Raw genomic sequence first — 24,410 nt, 5'->3', positions numbered from 1 at the left:
AACTGATTACATTTTTGTTACTTTGAAAAAATGTCCATGGATTTTAGCCTTAAAAAGCTCTAAGCAGTGACCCCAAACAGCCCTGATTCAGGAACTAATGGCTACTGCACTTGGTAAAACCACTAACAAACTGCAAACTGTTTGCCTTCCAAAATGAAAGAATGTGACAATAGTGGTGCTTGAACTAAGAGACCATGTGCAAATAAACTGACCAAAAGACAATTTAATATTCACTGCTGGACAAGAATGTTTTGATCAGACTAAAGTCTCTGACCCCAGACTCTGAGGACCTGTCTCAAAATGCAATTTTCTGATTGGTCAATTTTAAAATCCTGTTAAGAAATAACCAATCAGATGCTCAAGATTTTTGACTGGTCTCCCAACTCATATTTATATATTCTAATGGAACCAAAGTACATTTGAGGAAAAATACTTACTGCTTGCAGCAGGGGAAGCACCTATTTTTTCAGCAGGCACAAATCTAACACAGAGACTTAAATCACCCTTGTATACCATCATGGATGGAGGGGGAGCATCCATCTAGAAATGAAAAAGGAAGTGGTTAAAGATAAATTTGAATCATATATGGACCCTGAACATAACGAATATTACATACTAAATTATAAACTCTGTTAAGTTACAATGGAACCTGAAATGTCAATATTTTTCTGTACTGACGTTCACATTTCATATGGGATGTGTGTCAATTTACGTCAGTTGCAACATCAGTTTCATTTGTGTGCTCGCTTTCAAAATTTCTTTAACAATGATATTTTCAATTTAAATCATTTATATCATATATACCAATCATTAGTTTAGATGTGTATGTAATAAAAAGTGCAATAATTATAGGTTATTAGATCTGCACCAAAAAATATATGCTCTCTGCTTTCCTGAAATAATAGTGCGCTCATGAAGTTTCACAATATTTCCTCTGCAGAACTTGTGCATATTTCTCGATACAAATTTAATAACCTATAATTATTGCACTTTATACCACATTTGATAATTAGATTTTCATAAACAAGACTAAAGCTATGACCTCTAAATCCATAATCTCCAGATCCTGTCATCAACACTGAGAAATCATTTAATTTGGTTGGAAATATCTTGGCTTTGGCAAAAAAGATTTTGTAGTTACATGAAATCATGGGTTTCCAAATTTAAGGGAATTTCAATTTTTTATTAAGATTTAATTTCATGGCTTGATGCAGCGGGGACAACAAAAGAAATTAGCTTTGTCCTCAACTCTAAGATGACAAAAGATTTTGAATGTTAAAATTATTCAACACAATCAAATCTCACAAACAATACAAGAGGGCCATGATGGCCCTATATAGCTCACCTGTTATCATTGCACTAGAGACAAGAAGGTCCTCAGAAAAAATATCTAAGTCCAAAGGACAGGAACAACAAAGGGAAGAAAATAAACCAAAAAGAAAAAAAAATTCTTACAACGTACAGATATGTCAAAATACACCTAAAAAGTGGAGGTACCATCCATGTTGTACCACAGGAAAGTGGTCTCGGTTTTTCCCTATGGCCAATAATAAACAAGAGCACCGCCTTGCGGGTGCTGACGCTCATCTGATTTTTTTTGTATAATAGAAATATTGTCCTACCCATGATTTTCTAAGTCTAAAAAGGGCCATCATTCTTGCAAAAAGCAGGATAGAGTTATGTTTCTTGATGTACAGTGTCCACTTATGATGGTGAAAAACTGTTGCAAGTTTTAAAGCAATAGCTTTGATAGTTTATGAGAAAAGTTGACTTAAACATAATATTCAACCAAGAAAATGATTTTTCTAAGTCCAAAAGGGGCAATAATTATTGCAAAAAGCAGGATGGAGTTATGTTGCTTGCTGTACAGGGTCAGCTTATGATGGTGAACAAGTGTTGCAAGTTTCAAAGCAATAGCTTTGATAGTTTAAGAGAAAAAGTTTACCTAAACATAAAACTTAACCAAGAAATCTGATATTTTCTAAGTCCAAAAGGGGCCATAAATCTTGCAAAAAGCAGGATGGAGTTATGTTTCTTGCTGTACAGGGTCAGCCTATGATGGTGACCAAGTGTTGCAAGTTTTAAAGCAATAGCTTTGATAGTTTAGGATTAAAGCTGACCTAAACATAAAACTTAACCAAGAAAACTGATTTTCTAAGTCCAAAAGGGGCAATAATTCTTGCAAAAAGCAAGATGGAGTTATGTTTCTTGATGTACAGGGTCTGCTTATGATGGTGAACAAGTATTCCAAGTTTCAAAGCAATAGCTTTGATAGTTTAGGAGAAAAATTGACCTAAACATAAAACTTAACCAAGAAATCTGATATTTTCTAAGTACAAAAGGGGCCATAAATCTTGCAAAAAGCAAGATGGAGTTATGTTTCTTGCTATACAGGGTCAGCTTATGATGGTGAACAAGTATTCCAAGTTTCAAAGCAATAGCTTTGATAGTTTAGGAGAAAAGCTGACCAAAACATAAAACTTAACCAGGCAACGCCGACGCAGACGCCGACGCCGACGCCGACAACCGCTCAAGTGATGACAATAACTCATCATTTTTTTTCAAAAAATCAGATGAGCTAAAAAGTTACTATAAATAAGCTATTTATAGTAATGTAAAAGGGAAGTAATTAAAGAGAAAATTATTGTAAGTGAACAAAAGAAGGATCTGCCAAATAAATCTGTTGACATAAATGGAATTTCAGATCAGCATCTTCATTAGTTACGGAGATATACCCATTTTAATTTGAAATAAAGGGAGGTAATTTGACATAAAATCAGTCCATAGTTATCTACCCTCATTGGCTCAGTCCAACTAATGACAATAATGAAATTTCAAACAATAAGTACTTACTTATATAAATTCATTTTTTTATTACAATCAGGGGAGGTAATCAGGTATAAGATAAAATAACTCTGGAACCTACGAATGGATCTGATTTGTCATGGAATCCAAGATGTATTGTTGTTGAAGATATTTTGGAAGTTTGTATCAAATAAAACCATAAATGAAGTCTCTATATGGCTGCAAAAGCCAAAATAGCCAATTTTGGACCTTTAAGGGGCCATAACTCTGGAACCCATGATGGAATCTGGCCAGTTCAAGAAAGGAACCAAGATCTTATGGTGATACAAGTTGTGTGCCAGTTTGGTTAAAATCAAATCATAAATGAAGCTGCTATTGTGCAGACAAGGTCAAAATAGCTAATTTTAGCCCTTTGAGGGGCCAAAACTCTGGAACCAATTATGGAATCTGGCCGGTTCAAGAAAGGCACCGAGATCTTATGGTGACACAAGTTTTGTGCAAGTTTGATTAAATTCAAATCATAAATGAAGCTGCTATTGTGCAGACAAGGTCAGAATAGCTAATTCTGGCCCTTTCAGGGGCCATAACTCTTGAACCCATAATGGGATCTGGCCAGTTTAAGAAATGAACCAAGATCTTATGGTGATACAAGTTGTGTGCAAGTTTGGTTAAAATAAAATCATAAATGAAGCTGCTATTGTGCAGACAAGGTCAAAATAGCTAATTTTGGCCCTTTCAGGGGCCAAAACTCTGGAACCCATAATGGAATCTGGCCAGTTCAAGAAAGGAACCAAGATCTTATGGTGATACAAGTTGTGTGCCAGTTTGGTAAAAATCAAATCATAAATGAAGCTGCTATTGTGCAGACAAGGTCAAAATAGCTAATTTTGGCCCTTTCAGGGGCCATAACTCTGTAACCCATAATGGGATCTGGCCGGTTCAAGAAAGGAACCATGATCTTATGAAGATACAAGTTGTGTGCAAGTTTGGTTAAAATAAAATCATAAACGAAACCACTATCGTGCAGACACGAAATTGTTGACGCACGGACACACGAGAGGCACGGACGCACAGACGGCGGACGAAGGGTGATCACAAAAGCTCACCTTGTCACTATGTGACAGGTGAGCTAATAAAAGAGGTGTTGTCTCTCATACTGGTTTTATTGTTTAATCAATTACTAACAATTCAAGTTACTGTTCTGTAACTTTCTTGACCTAGAAATTATCAGCTATTAATATACATTATGGCCACTTCCTAGGCACAGTCAAAAACTGGTTTGGTAATCTGTCAATTTAGCTTCTAAAATGCAATAGGTTCTCAAGCTAGACTATTTACAACAAGTGAATGAAGTATTGCCATGCAATACAAAGTCCCCTACTGGAAGGCACCTAATTTTCTCTACTGCAGTATAACATAATGAACTGATATCTGTCAATGATGCATAAACAATAGTGTACTATATATACAATATGTTATAACAAAACACTTGGATTAAAATTTATATATATAAAAACTTATAGTTGTTTTCATATTGAATTTTTTTGGCTGATTATAAAAATGTTATCATGTAAGTTATTTATAGTAACAACAAAGGGAAATTAATCTTTAAAAAAAAAAAAAAAAAAAAAAAGAAAAAAATCTATATAATATAAGTCCACAAGAAACTCTTTACCAGGTAGAGATAGGTCAAAATACACCTAAAAATTGGATGTAACATGCATGCTGTACCACAGAAAAGTGGTCTTTATTTTTCTCTACCGCCAGTAATAAAAAAGTTACAATAAAATCTATTTATAGTAACAACAAAGGGACGTAATTCTAAAAACAAGGGTGCCTCATGGTGGTGAACATTTGATCCAAGTTACATCAAAATCCCTCCATGCATGAAGAAGAAATGTTCCGTACAAAGTCATTCTTGAATTTGACCTTTGACCTCTAAATATGACCTTGACCTTAGACCTAGGGACCTGGTTCTTGCGCATGACACGTTGTCTCATCCAGGGGAATATTTGTGCCAACTGATATCTAAATCCTGCTTTGCATGACAAAGTTATAGACCGGACAGGAAAAAAATCCTCTTGACCTTTGATCTCAAAGTGTGACCTTGACCTTTAAGCTAGGGTACTGGGTGTTGCGCATGACACGTCGTCTCATCATGGGAAACATTTATGCCAAGTAATATTGTAATCCCTTGATGGATGACAGAGTTCTGGATCGGACAGGGAAAAAACCTTATTGACCTTTGACCCCCAATTGTGACCTTGACCTTTGAGCTAGGTGTCTGGGATTTGCGCATGACATGTCGTCTCATCATGGGGAACACTTGTGCTAAGTGATATTAAAATTCCTTAATGAATGTCAGAGTTATGGACCGGACACGAAACAGACCCTGTTCATGCTATGTTAACATTTGACTGCTAAGTGTGACCTTGACCTTTGAGCTAGGGGTCTGAAAGTTGTGCATGACATATCGTCTTATTATGAGGTACATTTGTGCCAAGTAATATTAAAATCCCTTCATAGATGGGAGAGTTATGGACCGGACAGGAAAAAAGCCTTGTTGACCTTTGACCTCCAATTGTGACCTTGACCTTTAAGCTAGGGGTCCAGGTTTTGCGCATGACACATCGTCTCCTCATGGGGAACATTTGTGCCAAGCAATATTAAAATCTCTTCATGGATGGGAGAGTTATGGACCGGACAGGAAAAAAGCCCTGTTGACCTTTGACCTCAAATTGTGACCTTGACCTTTGAGCTAGGGGTCCGGGATTTGCGCACGACACATCATCTCATCATGGGGAACATTTGTGCCAAGTAATACTAAAATCCCTTCAAGGATGGGAGAGTTGTAGACCGGACAGGAAAAAAGCCCTGTTGACCTTTGACCTCCAATTGTGACCTTGACCTTTGAGCTAGGGGTCCGGGTTTTGCACATGACACGTTGTCTCATCATGGGGAACATTTGTGCCAAGTAATATTAAAATTCCTTCATGGATGACAGAGTTATGGACCGGACACGAAATTGCGGACGGACGGACGGACGGACGGACGGAATGACGGAAAAGTGCATTCCTACAGTCCCCGAAACTGGTTTTCAACCAGTAGGGGACTAATAAAAGGCAATCTTGTTCACTAAACAGTGCCATTTCTATAAATGGCAGCATTTTCACAAGTTTTTACTTTTGTGAATGCGGGCCATTAACAAACATACTGAAATTAAAACCCTTTCTAAAATTTCTGATTTTACAGGATGATAAAACCAGTTTGTCCTGTTCTGATCAATAACCCTTTATATCATCAAATGAATATTCATCGTAAACTTCAGAAACTCCTAGGTCCAGTCTTGGACAATTGTGCTCCCTTTAGAGTTCAATATACATCTTGCACCTGAAGCTATGAGGCATTCAAAACATATTTTAAGAATATTCATCTTGCAGACATTGAGATAATTCCATTTTATGTCTCAAATGATGTCTGCTGAAATAACTTTTTCAGGTTTATAAAACCTTATCCATTTCCTTATACAAACAGTAATCTATTTTCAGTAACATGGGGTTATTTACCAAATTCTTTATTTTGCAGATAATTCTATTGTATTGTGTCTAGACATCTAGAATACCAATCTACCACTTCAATCACCTTTATATTCCCCTATGTAGAGACTTTTATTACTTTTTCATGAACTTATTCTTTAAGATACTGTAATATTCATGTATCTAAAGTAAACCCTGGGAGAGAAGTACCAAGGACCCTATTGGGGCTCAAAGCCTGTAGGCAGACACTCTTAACCACGTCGCTAAAGGGTTAACCCAACAGCAAGGCTGTTCGAAGTGGCCTATAAACCTAATATCACTACACCTCTCCACCTTTACTTTTCAGAGCTCCCCTGCTCTCCAGAATGACACTCCATGCCCACCTCATGAGTCCGTCAAACACTTCTGACACCACTACAGTAAACCCTGGGAGAGAAAATACCAAGGTATCTACTGGGGCTCAAACCCTGAACTCATGATCCACAGTCGCTAAAGGGTTTCTATGATGGTTATGGCCTTTTATAAAACTGACCTTTAAACATGTAACGTGCTCACTTATCACAAACATAGGAAATCTTCATCAAATGTATTAATTGGCTTTATACATAAACTGTGTTTACTTTGTATTTACAGGGATACAGTGTAGTAATTGATCATTTTGTTCAGACATGGAATTTTGGCATGGCAGAATTTTAATCATGTAAATGTAAATGAGCATGAGATGGTCTTGACCTTGAATTAGTGGAGGCAAGACCTTAAATCAAGGCATCTGATAAATTTGCTTGGACTTATGCAGCAATATGTGAGGGATTACTTTATGGACACTACATGAATTTGGGCTTTTCAAACCAATTAAAAAGAGGTTCTGACAATGAAACTTTTATCAAAACAGGAAAAGGAAAGCATCTATGACTGACCTTGAAATAAATTACTCAGAAATTCTCAAATTAGCATTAGTACTAGGACTGTTAATACTTCAAAGACCTATTATAGATTAAACTGCTTGCTACTTACCCGTTCTTGTAATGGATACCATTTCGGAAATGGGTCTTCAAACTTGTAGTAGTCAAAGTTGATTGTGACTTCACCAAGGAACACATTTCTACCAAACCGATCATTGTGCCATACAGTTAACCACAAGGTACGATTTTCTAGTTCACTCTTTGTTAAAGAATACTGAAAAGAATAGATTTAACTATTACTCAAGTAGCAAAATTCAAATATCTTTTTATTCTTACTGAGGCTTATCTCCTTTATATCATAATGTCACAAATTGACATACAGGCCTTATTTTATCTGTAGTGTAAATGCAGGTATTGCACCATCTTTTTGTAAATTTTTGAGTTATTGAGGTAAATGTCAGATTTCACGCATAAAATACCTCTCATGTTTTTCTGTATTTCATAACTTAAATTTCCATGTAAATTTCATTAAATTCGGTTCAGTAATAAGAAAGTTGATATTTTATAAACTTCAGTAATTCATGTTTTTATCCCCAAAACCACTATAATGGGCCTCAAATTGTCAATTTCAATCCGCGCCAAAGTAGTCAGATTCCCCGGCTATATCCTGAATCCCGTGGAAATACAAATAGTCAAGAGTTTACGCATAGGCCGTGAATCCCATGAAATTTAGTATTTGGCGGGACATTACCCTTTAAATAGACTGGACTAGATATGCCTTGCGCACACCACCTTCCGACATTATAGACGAATCTATGTCTGATTAATTTTTCTTGCTAGAAATTTATGCTCGATCGAGGTAAGAAATTTATTTGTTAGATTTTTGTATGATTTTTGCATTACGATTTTTATTTGGTAAATTTTTGTTCATTCTACAGAATTCTGTAACATTTACTTTTCGGCACATGATTTTTGCTAGTTTCGGTATGTCAGGATAATTTATTAAATTTTTCAGACTTTTGTAAATTATTTAGAAAGAGGAGTCTAAACGTTTCTTTTATATAAGATGTTAGATTTATACTGAAATTTGTATCGTGATAATTGTAAATCACTGTTTCAAAAACTTATGTCAAACATTTTTTTAATTATGGAACGTCATTACTGCATTGTATTGTTATGAATAAATCTATATGGCAAGTCTAGTACCATGTATGTAATATATTATTGTAATTTGTAATTGTGTGCCAGTCTATAGCACATCTAATTAATGTCCGTTGTAGTGTATGGCATTAGATATTATATCGATACCAACTATGATATAACGTTTGATTTACATTGAATTTGGTTAATTTTTAGTTGTAAATAATAGCTGCAGTTTATCATGTCCGTATCTATAATGTTTCATCATATACTTTTCATATCTTTTTCATACTTTAACTTTAGTCTTTTAAGTAAGTAATTTTTGTAATAATGGAAGTAATTAGTGACGTATTTTAATCACGTGACGTCTGAACTTTGTAGCACATTATGTTTTGTATAAGTAGCACATATTATTTATGGGAGCCTACGGAGGTATGGTGTACCCAAAGGAGCAGTTATATGCCCTGACTTATTTGTTTTGCTATGGTGCTTACCATATGTTATATATTTTAGCTTCTTCCGCCAGACGATTTTACCTGGTGATGTCATAACCCGGAAGTACAATGCCCGAGGTTCACTTGTCTTCACTCGCCTGGATGTGATATTCCCAGCGCAGAGCTTTCGTCCCATGGTTGTGCCGTAAACCGCAAAGATGATGATTTTTGTTAACCTCTGAAGTCAGCTCAGGGATGCAATCACCTACCACCATAGGGAGCCAATACGGAATCAACATATTCACGGTTTAAAGGGACTTTATTTCAAGATACGTTTTGATATTGTTTGTGCTACTTAAAGTTCGCAATTAAATTAAAGAACTGTGACACGTCACTTTAGAATGGAACTGTAAGATCTTTTGTATCCGGAGATACTGAACTTTGATTTTTTTTTTCTTTCTTATAATCAGTTTTTTTTTCATATCATCTATTCATTGTTAATAATCATCTTATGTAAATAAATTTGTAAATATTGTAAAGGGTGTTGATTTGTTTTGATGGTTACTGTCGCCAGTACGGCCTTTCCTGTCACACATAGATTTAACAAATATTTTGAAACAGACTAAAATGTCTATGAAATTCAAAACTCAAAAACATATATATTTTCAATGGCAGTTTGTCCAATAATCTTCTATTTTGCAACAGTTTCTTACTCTTCTGACGGTTTCTATATGTTTTTATACTCAAAATGATTATTTCTATGAAAGGGGTCTATGTGGCTGAGTGGTTAAGGTCTCTGACTTCAAATCACTTGCTCTCACCACTGTTAGTTTGAAATCTCACAATTCTTTCATGTGAGGAAGACATCCAGCCAGCATACGGAAGGTCAGTGGTTCTACCATGAGATGCCTGCTTGTTCCTGAAATAATGCCCGGAGGGGCACCTGGGGTCTTCCTCCACCATAACAGCTTAAAAGTGGCTATATGGCCTACACAGTGTTGAATACAAAAATTCTGTGAAAAACTGATATAGTAATAATACTGATAGAGTGAAAGTAAAACAAATTCATAATAAAAAGGTAAATAATTCACTGGTGTTATAGACCTTGTGTTATATGACACGAATGGTGATGTGGAACTAATGTTTTAAGTTTGAATCAAATCCATTTAAAAATAACAAAGAGAAAGTGCATTAAAATTTTATCTGAAATTCTTAGTAAAAAAGGCTCAACATTCATTAAATATTGGAATAAGTATTGTGGCTATTGTGTTATACCATGTGTGTTATATTTTAAGTTTGGAGTAAATCCATCAAATAATTATAAAGTGAAAGTTTGAAACTTTAACCAAACTGCATGTGGACACCGGTGTAAGCAGGATAGCTTCCGAGTCAAGCTAAAAATAAATATGATCTATAGTTGCATGAATAACCAAAACTAATGCGAGATATAAATTAAACAAGTGAATGAAGTATTGCCATGCAATACAAAGTCCCCTACTGGAAGGCACCTAATTTTTTCTATTGCAGTATAACATAATGAACTGATATCTGTCAATGATGTATAAACAATATTGTACTACATATACAATATGTTATAACATTATAACAACACACTTGGATTAAAATGTGCATATATAAAAACCCACAGTTGTTTTCATATTGAATTTTTTTGGCTGATTATAAAAATGTTATCATGTAAGTTATTTATAGTAACAACAAAGGGAAATTAATCTTTAAAAAAAAAAAAAAAAAAAAAAAAAAAAATAATAATATAAGTCCACAAGAAACTCTTTACCAGGTAGAGATAGGTCAAAATACACCTAAAAATTGGATGTAACATGCATGCTGTACCACAGAAAAGTGGTCTCGATTTTTCTCTACCGCCAGTAATAAAAAAGTTACAATAAAATCTATTTATAGTAAAAACAAAGGGACGTAATTCTAAAAACAAGGGTGCCTCATGGTGGTGAACATTTGGTCCAAGTTACATCAAAATCCCTCCATGCATGAAGAAGAAATGTTCCGTACAAAGTCATTCTTGAATTTGACCTTTAAATATGACCTTGACCTTGGACCTAGGGACCTGGTTCTTGCGCATGACATGTTGTCTCATCCAGGGGAATATTTGTGCCAACTGATATCTAAATCCTGCTTTGCATGACAAAGTTATAGACAGGACAGGAAAAAAATCCTCTTGACCTTTGATCTCAAAGTGTGACCTTGACCTTTAAGCTAGGGTACTGGGTGTTGCACACGACATGTCGTCTCATCATGGGAAACTTTCGTGCCAAGTAATATTAAAATCCCTTCATGGATGGCAGAGTTATGGACGGGACAGGAAAAAAACTCTGTTGACCTTTGACCCCCAATTGTGACCTTCACCTTTGAGCTAGGGGTCCGGGATTTGCGCATGACACATCGTCTCATCATGGGGAACACTTTTGCTAAGTGATATTAAAATTCCTTAATGAATGTCAGAGTTATGGACCGGACACGAAACAGACCCTGTTCATGCTATGTTAACATTTGACTGCTAAGTGTGACCTTGACCTTTGAGCTAGGGGTCTGAAAGTTGTGCATGACACATCGTCTTATTATGAGGTACATTTGTGCCAAGTAATATTAAAATCCCTTCATAGATGGGAGAGTTATGGACCGGACAGGAAAAAAGCCTTGTTGACCTTAGACCTCCAATTGTGACCTTGACCTTTAAGCTAGGGGTCCAGGTTTTGCGCAAGACACGTCGTCTCCTCATGGGGAACATTTGTGCCAAGTAATATTAAAATCTCTTCATGGATGGGAGAGTTATGGACCGGACAGGAAAAAAGCCCTGTTGACCTTTGACCTCTAATTGTGACCTTGACCTTTGAGCTAGGGGTCCGGGATTTGCGCATGACACATCATCTCATCATGGGGAACATTTGTGCCAAGTAATACTAAAATCCCTTCAAGGATGGGAGAGTTGTGGACCGGACAGGAAAAAAGCCTTGTTGACCTTTGACCGCCTATTGTGACCTTGACCTTTGAGCTAGGGGTCCGGGTTTTGCGCATGACACGTCGTCTCATCATGGGGAACATTTGTGCCAAGTAATATTAAAATCCCTTCATGGATGACAGAGTTATGGACCGGACACGAAATTGCGGACGGACGGAATGACGGAATGACGGAAAGACGGAATGACGGAATGACGGAAAAGAGCATTCCTATAGTCCCCAAAACTGGTTTTCAACCAGTAGGGGACTAATAAACAATTTAGGCAAAGTTCCTAAAACTGGGCCAAAATTGTAGCCTCTGGTGTGTAAACAGTTGCTGATGAATGATAAACAAAGGACCACAGCGTACTAAGGAACGATAAACATCAGACCACAGCGTACTAACGACTCAACCTGAACCTTTGGTTCAAATGAGCTAAAAAATGAACATTCAGTCTGGTAAGCAGACTAAACTCACAGAAGTAAAATGGAGTATTTCAGCAACAACCAACTACCATTAGACAATGCTTTCATCAGAGGCAATAAGTCAGTAAAAGCCTTGCCTTCAAGCCAAACTCTTCCGCTTCATGGAGACAGATAATTCACTGATGAAGAAAGATAACTTAATATAATACTGTAATTTCACCTATCTTAGACTCCCAGTATAAAATGTTGATTAACCTAAGTAAGGCAGCACTTGAAGTACATTTAACACATACATAGATCTTTCCAATCCTTACAGTGGTCAAAGGTCTGGAAACAGATATAAAATTGTAGCAAACACAAAATGAATCCATAAAAATGGTCATTTTGCGAAGCATTAAACATAAGGCACACTTCATTACCTGATTTGTTTAGTGCTTCCTCAAATATCAGACTTTCTTTTAGTGTTATGTCATGTGCTGGACTGGTCAAACTTCTCTCATCTAGCATATTGTCAAGATGTTGGACTGGTTTAATATCTCTTTATACTTTTATAGTGATTTTACCCTCAGTGTTATATCAAATCTTACACTGTTAAATTTCTTTTTGCTTTACTATTTGAAAATTGTTGGACATTCAGTTTCTCAACTTATCAAATGTAGGGGTGCTTGGATTTCTCTAACATTTAGTGTTTAATCAAATGTTGGACTGACTGAAATTGTACCTCTAGTTTTTTTGTCAAATGTCGGACAGTTAGTTTTCTTTACTTTTAATGTTAATCAGATTTTTGACTTATTAAATTTCTCTCCTCATTAGTACTTCCACAAATTCAATGTTGGGCTTGTTGAATTTTTCTTAACTGGTTTAATTTCTTTTCTGCCAAATGTTGGACTTATGTAATTTTTCTTTCAATAGTTATTTTGGTCAAATATTCTGACTGTTGATTTTTTCTTACCTTCAGTGTTTCATCAAATGTTGGACTGGTTGAATGCTTTTTCACTTTAGTTTTTCTTTTCCCTCCTCTGGTTCGATCTGGCAACAGGTATGTCTTCACATAGCTGAAAATGAGGACAGAAACAATAAGTATAAATGTGCATTCAAACAGACTATATGTTAAGTAAACAAAATCACTTTTGAAAAAAGTAAAATATCTTAACCTAAAAATTAGCCTGCTGGCAGCAAGTGATTCTGCCTTTGTGACCAGTGCAGACCAAGATCAACCTGCATATCCATGCAGGCTCATCTCGGTCTGCACTGTTCGCTATTCAGTCAGTAAATTTTCAAGAACACCCCTTCAAATAATAAATGGTATTGCCCAAATTGAATGATGGACCAGTCCATTTTAGAAATTTAGCAGGGTAAAGGTAAAGTAAGAATCTGCATAAGTGTAAAAACTTTCACACCAAACTGTCTACAATATAGTGCATCACATACTGTAGATTTGGGTAATATTTCACAAAAGTTTTATTTTCGCAAGTATTTGCAAACAGAGTAACAAGAGAATTAAGAAAACACTCATGAATATTAAAAAAAGTTATCTCCCTTAGTATAAACATCTACCATGCGCTAGTTCATCAAAGCATGGAAAATGATGTGAAATTTACAAAGTCTATAGTGAGCTACGTTTACAACAATGCAATGTAATAATTGGCAAATCTATGCTTAGTTTATTTAGGTGTTCAGATCGAGGTGACAACTTAGATCATATGGCGACATTCCAACTTTTAACCACAAAGAAAGACTGCAGATTCCCCTCTGGGCATTATCAGCAAGCAGGAAGAGGCACTTGGGTAGAATTACAGGCTTCCGACAAGAGAACTGGATGGCTTTCTCACATGAAATCACAAGTGAAGTTTGAACCCACCAAGGTACAGAACAACAAATTAATTACAAATTATTGACATTGCAATATACATATGCAAAGCATCTTGATATAAATTTTTTTGTTGGGTTAAACCTTGCACCGACACAATTATAGGTCATAGGGCGACTTTCCATCTTTTGATGGTGGAAGAAGACACAAGGTGCCACTCTGTGCATTTTTTCATTTCTTGCAGGCACCTGGGTAGAATCACCAACCTTCCATAAGCCAGATGGATGGCTTCCTCATATGAAGAATCCTCCCCCAACCCAGTTGAAGCTTTAACCCACATTGGTGAGGGGCAAGTGATCCAAAGTCAGCGGCCTTAACCACTTGGCAGCATTCTTCCTAGATTGACATGTATACAACATGTATTATTAAAATAATTTCATTCCACATCATGCTGTAAACACCATATATGCACACAGTTAATTACACACAGACAGGCAGGTAATATTGCACTTAATTAATTATTCATTCCAGGTTTATTTAAGAAAACAAATTGACCTTAAATTATTCTGTTAGAAGAAAGGAGAAGAATTGCATCACAGTCAATCAAACGGTAGAAATTTATTTATTTTATTTTGTTGGGTTTAACATTGCACCAACACAAGGTCATATCGCGACTTCACATGATCGAAAGTAAATGCTTGTTTTAAATGACTAAAGCACATAAAATCACACTTAAAAGAAATGTGTGGAAAAGATCGAACAAATTAATTGGGCATGCCACCATATACCGTACTTTCGGATATTTTCGTCATGGTTAATTTTTCGCCTATTTTGCCACCCTTATGAAGTGGCGAAAATATAACGCTCGAAAATATACCTATGTCCAACATTTGAAACCATATAAATGTTAACACTGGAATACCTGACATCGGGTGTGAAATTATAATTGCTTTTGTATTACCTATATTGTTACAAAAACGTGAAACCAGAGATTTTCTCACCTTGACCAAGTTTTATTAAATATTGAATATGTGTAGTTGATAATCGGCAGTTAGAATTTTGATACACTTACTGTACATGGTTGTCACATTGTGAAAACAAACATGTCTATTCTCAAATATTTTCAACCGAAAGAAAAAGAAGTTCTTCTGCCAGTAGAAAAAAGCAGTGATGTGGAATTGCGAGAAATATACAGTGAAACAACCGGCCGCAAAGGTAGGAAGTACAAAATTTTATCCACAGATATTCGTGAACATTTTAACGAATTTTATTGCTTTTATATTTTAATACAATTTGCAAAAAATTTCAGTATGTATATACCAGATATAATAAAGTCACATGTACGCAGTTTGTGTAGTTGGATAATCGCAGAAAAGTAACCTCCCTTGGATACTCTTCAAAAATGCTGGTAAAGTTGTTGGATTTTGATGAAATTTTCGGGCAAATTTTTGCCACCTATGTAAAATGGCGAAAAATACACGCCAAAATTAAACCACTACATTTTGGGCTAAAAGGGCGAAAATTTGCCAACACGAAAATATCCCAAAGTACGGTAACCATTACAATGTCAAAATCTTTAAAACAGAATAGTGTATAGTATTGATATCAACAAGAGCTGTCCATAAGAAAGTGCACTCAACTATTCAAAAGCAACTGACACTGATACATACTTGCATACTAAAAATCTAAATATAAGTTAAAAATTATGATATTCTGAAAAAAAGTCAATCAAGAGTTATCTAACTTAGTAATGTGACTAGAAAGCATTTTCAATGAATATAGTTATTACAAAGCTATGGCTTGATAAACTTTTGATAATTTGTCTAACTAAAAAAGACAGTCAGAATTTGCCAGAAAATTCAACCAAAGAGTTACTTATATTTGTTTGTTTTGGGTTTAACTCCATTTTTCAACAGTATTTCAGTTATGTAACGGTGGGCAGTTAACCTAACCAGTGTTCCTGGGTTCTGCACCAGTACAAACCTGTTCTCTGCAAGTAAATGTCAACTTCCCCACATGAATCAGAGGTGGAGGACAAATGATTTCAGACACAATATCTTTTATCAAATCATCCTGGAGAACATACGGCCTGCATGAGGATCAAACTCACGAACCTGCGATCTGTAGATCGGCGCTCTCCCTATTTAGCTAAGCGGGCAGGAAGCGTTATTTATTTAAGTAAGCATAGATATATCTATTCTCTTTTACATAAAACCTTTACTGTATGGTTAATGCAAAAGAAATTTTTTTAGAATGCTTTTTTTACCAAACTTTATTTTATTAAACAGCAATAGCAGGTCTGACATGGTCATTAGTGCTGTTAAACCTATATTTGCAGAAGGGCCACAGAGTAAAATGACATAAAAAAGATGTCACACATCCACGGCTGTCTTAGTAATTGGTAACTGTGCATGCTTTTGGTTATTGGCCTAAGTAAAAGGATTCTGTCCTAAGCAGTTTGTTACTATTTATAGTACAGTACATATTAATGGTAAACATAAACTGCTTGGAACTAATAAATCACTTTTAACACTTTCCATGAACAATCTAAATTTCGAAAGAAAAAAAGAATTACATAAATCAGAGTTGTGGCCTACCCCTTCAATTCTGCATTTATAGCAGGCCTGGTCTTGTAATGAATTAAATATGCTTTTCAGTTCAGTTGCCTTATGGGTAAATAGGCCCTAGAGACTGCTTTAATGACTAATTACAAGAAAAACGACGCCATTCATGACAATGCCATACATGACAATGTGTACCAATCTCTGATGACAGTAAGTAATTTTATTAGTGGGTGCTTTGAAGACAACTTAAACAATATCATGTCAATAATTACATTGACATTATATTGTACAGAAATAACTTTTTCATCTTTCTGCAAATTTCCAAAATGGACTGGGTAACATCATGGGAAAAGCCTGGGTCCGGTGTGCAAGAAAAAAGTATGGTTCACGGCACTGTTGCTCACCTACTGATAATAAAGAAATGCATCAAGTCTCAAAGTTATAACTTATAGTATTCAAGTTTGGCGGCTGTCACAGGAGACAGCAGCTGCTGGATAGTAAAACAGTGCCAATCTGAGGAAGCTAAGATACCACACACTGGAGTGTTTAATGACTGCTGTAGATGACGATATTGAACAATAGTTTAAATGTTGAGTCAAATGTCACTTTATAGTTGTCTGCTTTATGGTTAGCTGCCTTACGTACCACACACGTTGACAAGCAACAAATTGGTAAATAATTAGTTGATAAGAGGCAAGCGAATGAAATTCCAGAATCAACTGCTCTAAAAATAAACACAAATCTGAATATAAAATGGCTTCCAATGCATAATGGAAAAAGGATGACACTGAAAAGTTAAATAATTTGAGCCGCGCCATGAGAAAACCAACATAGTGCGTTTCCGACCAGCATCCGCGCAGTCTGGTCCATGCTATTTGCTAACGGTTTCTCTAATTACCAGGGGCGTCTGGTGGATAAGGTATCAGCCGCTCAATCCAGGGGTCGTGGGTTCGATCCCCACTGGGGTCACGACCATGACTTCTCATAAGATACCAGTCCTGGTTTTTCCAGGAAGCGGACTAGAGAGTGGTTATAATAAGGTTAAAGCTTTCATCACAATCAAGCTAAAATAAATTAGTATAAACTAAACTAATTGCAATAGGCTTTGAAAGCAAACATCATTGATCCTGACCAGACTGCGCGGATGCACAGGCTGGTCTGGATCCATGTTGATCGTAAAGCCATTAAGTTGGTTTTCTCATGGCGTGGCTCATTTGTGTCAGGCGTAATCAAATTCAAGGGACATAAAAAGGTGAATATTATTTTTTTTAATTTTAATACTTATATTCTTTTCAGTATCTGATTCACTATGTTTACTAGGTAAATCTCTGTGATTTATATGGGAGTGGAATACTGTCTGAATGTGAAAGATGTACAATTTTAAACACTTGCAGTATTTACTGTACTGTGTTCAATGGTTTCAGCATTTCTCTACAACAAAAGCTGTCTGTTGAAGAATTGATGGAAGTATAGGGTCAAAATATTACCAGAGATTTTCAGACAAAAGAAAAAGAATAGATAAGACAAACAATGTACCTGCATTTGTGGATTTGGATAAGTCTTGCACTTTATTGCAATGTGTAACCATGATGGTAAGCAAGTGTTCAAAGTTTCAAAGCCATATATCAAACAGTTTAGACAAAATATGGTACAGTATGCAAAACTTAACTAATTTCTAATTTCTATGTCAAAAAAGGGCCATAAATGAGCTAAAGTCCTTGTCCTAGTTATGTAGTCTTGCCTACATTATGTAGACTATGATGATAAACAAGAGGTCAAAGTTTCAATGCCATATGACAAACAGGTTAGGCAAAATATGGACGGGTATGAAAAACTTAACTGATTTCCAAGTCCAAAAAGGGCCATAATTCAGCCAAAATAGTTGACAGAGTTATGTATTCTTGCCTACAGATGGAAATCATGATGATAAACAAGTGTTCAAAGTTTCAAAGCCACAAGTCAAATAGTAATGACAAAACGTGGACTTGTACGAAAACTGAACCAATTTCCAAGTCCAAAAAGGGCCATAATTCAGCCAAAATAGTTGACAAAGTTATGTACTCTTGCCTACAGATAGAGACTGTTATAATAAACAAGTGATAAAAGTCTCAAAGCCATATGTCAGACACTTTACACAAAATGTGAACTGGTACGAAAAACATAACCAAGATTTCTAAGTTAAAAGGGGCCATAATTCAGCCAAAGCCTTGATGGAGTTATGTACTTTTGCCTAAAACTGGACATGGTGATGGTACACAAGTGTTGAAAGTTTCAAAGCTTCATCTCAAGAGACTGTCAAAATATGGATTGGTACGAAAAACTTAAGGGGTGACGTGACGCCGACGCTGACGCCATGGTGAGTAGGATAGCTCTACTTATTCTTCGAATAGTCGAGCTAAAAATACTAGTCTGTTAAAATTGCAAGTTTCGTTACTTACGGGTCTGATCTACGCCGCCTTGTATCAGCTACGGCAATGTTTCGGCACTGTTTCACGCCCACCTCTAGCATGTTGGTCTTGTAGTTATAGTTAAGGCTGAAAAGAATCTCACCAGTGATAGGAATGTTACTGTAGGCAATATCACCCGCATCACTATAGTAACTGGCTAGACTCTCACGGCTATCCTGTAATATCAAACTGACTGAATAGTAAAAAAATATCAAACAATACAATATTCAAATAACATTCAAGACTTTTGAAAAAAAATGAACTTTCCATTTCTCTTCATTTGTATTTCTTTCTCTAAGAAATAATGTTTCCTTTAACTCTCAAACAGGACTCCATTAACATGTAAATATCACTGTCCACAAAGAGACGCTATCTCATTTTAACAACTCTCAATAATTTGAGAAAAATTTCTATTCCTTTGTTGCAGTTTACATTTGTTAGGTGTTAAGTCAAACTGACACAATTTTTCAACTTTAAAAGCAGGAGGAAGAAAATATTGCTAGTCATGACTTGTGGAAATCAATTTGAACCAGTGAGTTGTTTAAGAAATAATATATCCCAAACAGTGATTTGTCATTCAATAAAATCATTGTTTAGAGTTAAGATGCAAAGGAATTATATCACGAGGGCGCAGCCCGAGTTATACAATAATACGCATCTGAACGACAATGATTTTATTCATGAGCAAATCACTGTTTGAGATATATTATTTCGATTCTAACACGTTATCAAGGATTATTATGTACGTCCTTGACGATATCCATCAAATATTTGCTTGATTTCTGTTGATTTCTTTTCCAGCGCGCCGCTATGCCGTCTAACGCTATGACGTTATAATTGTGACGTCAGAAAAATGAACTGTTGAATAATAACACACAGTTTTCTGCCTCCTTAAAAATTTGTTTAATAGGAAAACAAATTGGGTTGTGTTAGAATATGGTTTAAATACAATTAACTGATACAAATTGATTTACTTAAGATTCTTGGGAAAATACATTCTTCATATACTTACATGGAAAAACTCAACATTACTGCTTTTATATCAAAACTGCATAGAATATACCATATAAACCTGCATAATTGCCCCCTCCCTAAAAATCTTCCCCATTCCCTCCACTGATCTATATGATTTTGTTTATCTCAGCAGTGAATATTTTATATCTCTGCTGGTAGTGTTGAATGACTATTAGAGTTCAGAAGCTGGATTTACAGCTGATAATCACTTTAGAAGTTTAGAAGCTGGTATATATAGCTGAAATAATTATTTCAGAATAGGCCTCAAAAACGCACTCTGGTAGCATTTTTTTTACTTATACTGTACAAAGAATACACAAAATGACAGAATGATGCAAGTGCCTGGGGTATAATATGATAGAGCAACTTCATACATAAAACAAGAAGCATAAAATATATTGATATAGTATTATAACAGTGCATAAATATTGACAATATTGTCTAAACTACAATACAGGCCCGATGATTAACGGCAACAATATATCTGCCAAATGTAGCATTGATCAAAATGCAGCTTTTTACATAGTATTCCCATGAAAACAATTGTCTCGTCAAGTCCATATATGCAAGCTTTGAAGTGAATAACAGAATTGTCAGACTACAAGATTTCAATGATATTTATGTAAGGCAAAGACTGACCTACCGACTTAAAATGTGACTTACAACCATTTTATGTAGACAAGAGAAACTAGAACTGTCACAGGAGTGACTTATACCCCCGCCATACCATCTTGTCACAGAATGGCAACTATAAGAAATTTTAAAAATACTTAGAGTATAAAACGTAAAAAAAAACTTATTACTTATAGAAAAATTTTACTCGACTTTGGGAGTACTTCATCTTGGGTAAGTAATACTAGTATATGTGCCCAGGAGGAGGGATAAGGTAAATGTAAAAATCTCTAATATTAGAGATACACTAAAAATGAATACAAAAAGTGTCTTACCGACACATGTTACTGCAGAAAAAATGTCTTTACTTCTAACATAGGACTAATAATAAAAAAAGTTAGAAAAATACCTAAAATATTGAAAATCTAAAAACAGACTAATTCCTGGAATTTAAGGGGAAGTAACTCAGTACAAAAATTAAAAAAGGTTACTTCCCTTTGGCTCTAAGCCAATCAGAATGATATAATAGTGAAAATGCATCTAAATTAACCTTAAATTCTAAGTAAAAAGGGGGCATAATTCATGAAAGATTGGTGTCAAAGTTATGCACCTTGTGTCACATGATGTGGGTGATGAGGTGGAACATCTATTTTAAGTTTGAATCATTCCATTTAGTAATAACTGAGATATAGTGAAAGCAAACAAAATTAACCCCAAATCTAAGTAAAGGGCATAATTCATGAAAAGTTGTGTCAGTTATGCATCTTGTATCACATGATGTGGGTGATAAGGTGGAACATCTATTTTAAGTTTGAATCAAATCCATTTAGTAATAACTGAGATATAGTAAAAATGCGTCAAAATTAACCTTAGATTCTAAGTAAAAGGGGGCATAATTCATGAACAGTTGGTGTCAGAGTTATGCACATTGTGTCACATGAGTGGGTGATAAGGTGGAACATCTATTTTAAGTTTGAATCAAATCTATTTAGTTATAACCCAGATAATAGATTTCGCGACGGGACAAAACTGCCTCCTACATAGCCCCCGCCAAACATGTTTGGTGGGGGTATAACAACTGTTGTTTGGCCTGCCAATTGTAAGATTTTATTATGTATATGATAGTTGCAGGTCTCTATTAAGACTTAAGACAAGGATCAAATTAATTGTTCTGTTTTACCTCCCGTAAGATTCTAGCATTTTCATTGGTTAAAAGGTGGTGTAACAGTCTCAGGAAAAATGTGCAGCCTCGACCGGGACTTTCGGCTTAACGTGCCAACGCTCTACCAATTGAGCTACTGAGGCCACCTGATACTTGAACCGCTATACACCAGACTCCTTCCCTCTTATTGTGAGACATCTGCACTCCTGGCCAATGTCTGCCGTAGACTGTTAACCGAATTCAGATGCACACCCCAGCCAAATTGCTTTGCCCCGCATGGGCTCCAAGGGTGAACATCTCGGTAGAACTTCCAAATGTAACAGTCTCAGGAAAAATGTGCAGCTTCGACTGGGACTCGAACCTCTGACTTTCGGCTTACCGTGCCAACGCTCTACCAATTGAGCTACCATTAGGCCAGCCGATATGAGAACCGCTACAGTGGTAATGTGAAGACCCCCTATATTTTGTGTGGAGGTAGATTTCCATGATGTTCTAGGCCAAAAATTAAAAACAGCAGTACATACTCGGCAAATAAAGAACAACAATGCATGTGTTTGATTTCTTGTTAGATAGATTTGAAAGATGCAGCCTCAAGGATTTTTTTTAATGTGAGTCTATGGAAAAATCACAACTTCTATGCCATTTTAGTGAACAGAAAATTTTCTGTTAAAAAAGCGGAAAATGCTGAAATCAACTATGGGGAATACGTAACTTGCAGATTTCATTATGGGCACATTTTCTTATGACACTTCCCGCAATTGTAAAGTAACATAAATCTTACAGTCAAATAAATTGTACATGTCCATGAGCTATTTTTATGGATATCTGCCAACAATAGAAGAGAATGGTTTTAAGACTTTATTTGGAATAATTTCTGGTTTTAACATAATTTCATATTTAGAATGATAGTGACATTGTCATTTCTAGAAACTCATGTACAAATTTCAAATAGTTCATAGATCTGTATGCTGGATCCACGCTTTATTCTATTCCATCTGGATAAATGAGGTCCTTAATTACTTCAGGCTTATCAAATGTGCAGAACTACCTTAATAACATAATCATTGTCTAAAGACAGGACAGGCCCTTATCAACTTACTCTTCAATCATTCTTGAATAAGAAATCCAATTTAAAATTTCTCAAGACTTCTAACAGTGTACTTTAAAATTTCTCTCATTTTTGAAAGAATATAGTTCATTCAACTCATTTTCAGATGGAAATTTCTACTAGGAGAAGTAAAGATCCCCATATACCAACTGACAGACAGATCCATTTGATAAATTGAATTTACTTAGACTAAGTATAGTACATTATTTTTTATTTAAACTAATTTTAATGTTATTAATTATGGACTTCTATTCTGTCCTATTACTTGTATAACGGAAAGTTAATACAAGTGGACAACTAACAAATATAGGCTAAATTACAAAACAAAAAACATTTATCTCATTTCTTTAAAAAAAATATGTTTTTATTGTCAGTGTCTCTCTGATTGAAAATATAACCCTCATCCAGCTTCATATCTGTCATCATGACGACGTTTCTTTTTGCTATTAAAAAAGCAAACATTTCTATCCATGCGTCTTATGTCAGTGCCCTGGAAGTAAAATTTGATTTTTTTTCTTCAGCTTCAAATTTTGGAGGAACTAATTATGGAGGTGGACCCCTCTCTGTGGCACAGGTGCACACCTATGTGAAACCACTACCCTTTTATAAGAAGGATGGATGGCTTCCTCACAAGGTCCAAGCATGCTTCATACACTATTAGTGTAGGGTATGTGATTCAAAGTTGGCCATCTTGAACACTCAACCACAATTCTGATACAATAATAAACCTCTGTCATACCAATATATTTATGTGTATAATTGAAGATCTGTTAAATAATATATGATTCTGTTAGTTGGTTATGTTCCGATACATCAAATTTATAAGATCATAATTTGAATATATAAACTTACGCCAAATACTGAGAGCAGGTTACTGCCGCGACTCGACTGCTTTTGAACTCTTGCTACTATATGATCAATGTCCTCATCTTCCTACACACCAACAACAACAACAACAACATACAGTCGTGACATAACAGATAATGCAGGAAAACAAAAACAAAACAAAACTAAGAATAAATAAGGAGTACCATCACAACAAAAATACCTAAAATTAATGACACTTTACATTAATAGAATGAAAAAGGTTGAATTAAAAAAGATCCGAAACCATCAGAAGGAAGCAGACTGAAATCTCCCCACATCCCATCATAACCAAATGAGATCTTGTTTTTTGATGCAGGTGTTTCCTTTGTACATCACCTAATAAGCCTCTCTTTGATAACTTAGAGTGGTTCATGATTTTCATGACAGAACAGCTGAGTTACAATTCTGTTTCTTTGGTCAGATTTTAAAAGATTGTAAGCAATCAGCATTTTGTAAACTTCAACCACACCATAATTTATTATATGTTTTGTGTATGAATAATATAGGTGTTTTTTTTTTATTTTATGAATAATGATAAAGAGATCGAGTGCTATGTTTACTATAGAAGGTCCTTTTTAGGTGACAAGCCGGAAGTGAAAATAAAACTTTT

General features: G+C 35.4%; 1 protein-coding gene and 1 long non-coding RNA gene across 6 annotated transcripts in view; one reads left to right on the top strand and one right to left on the bottom strand.

Moving 5' to 3' along the window:
- The window catches only part of LOC123552334 (uncharacterized), a 136,197-nt gene that overhangs the window by 21,302 nt on the left and 90,485 nt on the right, over positions 1–24,410 (bottom strand). For 4 of the 5 annotated variants that reach the window (XM_053541847.1, XM_053541848.1, XM_053541846.1 and 1 more), the window contains 5 exons: positions 23,786–23,866; positions 19,029–19,213; positions 13,169–13,271; positions 7,356–7,517; positions 438–540 (listed from right to left, as the gene is read on the bottom strand). In XM_053541847.1, coding sequence (XP_053397822.1) covers positions 438–540; positions 7,356–7,517; positions 13,169–13,271; positions 19,029–19,213; positions 23,786–23,866 — 634 coding nt within the window. The remainder of the gene's footprint in view (positions 1–437; positions 541–7,355; positions 7,518–13,168; positions 13,272–19,028; positions 19,214–23,785; positions 23,867–24,410) is intronic. The other variant, XM_053541850.1, reaches the window with a different exon arrangement.
- LOC128556497 (uncharacterized) lies at positions 13,285–15,872 on the top strand. Its single transcript, XR_008370713.1, has 3 exons — positions 13,285–14,081; positions 14,558–14,636; positions 15,161–15,872. It is a non-coding gene; the product is annotated as an uncharacterized LOC128556497 (long non-coding RNA).

The sequence above is a fragment of the Mercenaria mercenaria genome, chromosome 4 (assembly GCF_021730395.1).
Source record: "Mercenaria mercenaria strain notata chromosome 4, MADL_Memer_1, whole genome shotgun sequence".
Taxonomy (NCBI): Eukaryota; Metazoa; Mollusca; class Bivalvia; order Venerida; family Veneridae; genus Mercenaria; species Mercenaria mercenaria.
Note: the sequence above shows the minus strand (reverse complement) of the source record. Positions and strands in the feature narration are given on the sequence as shown.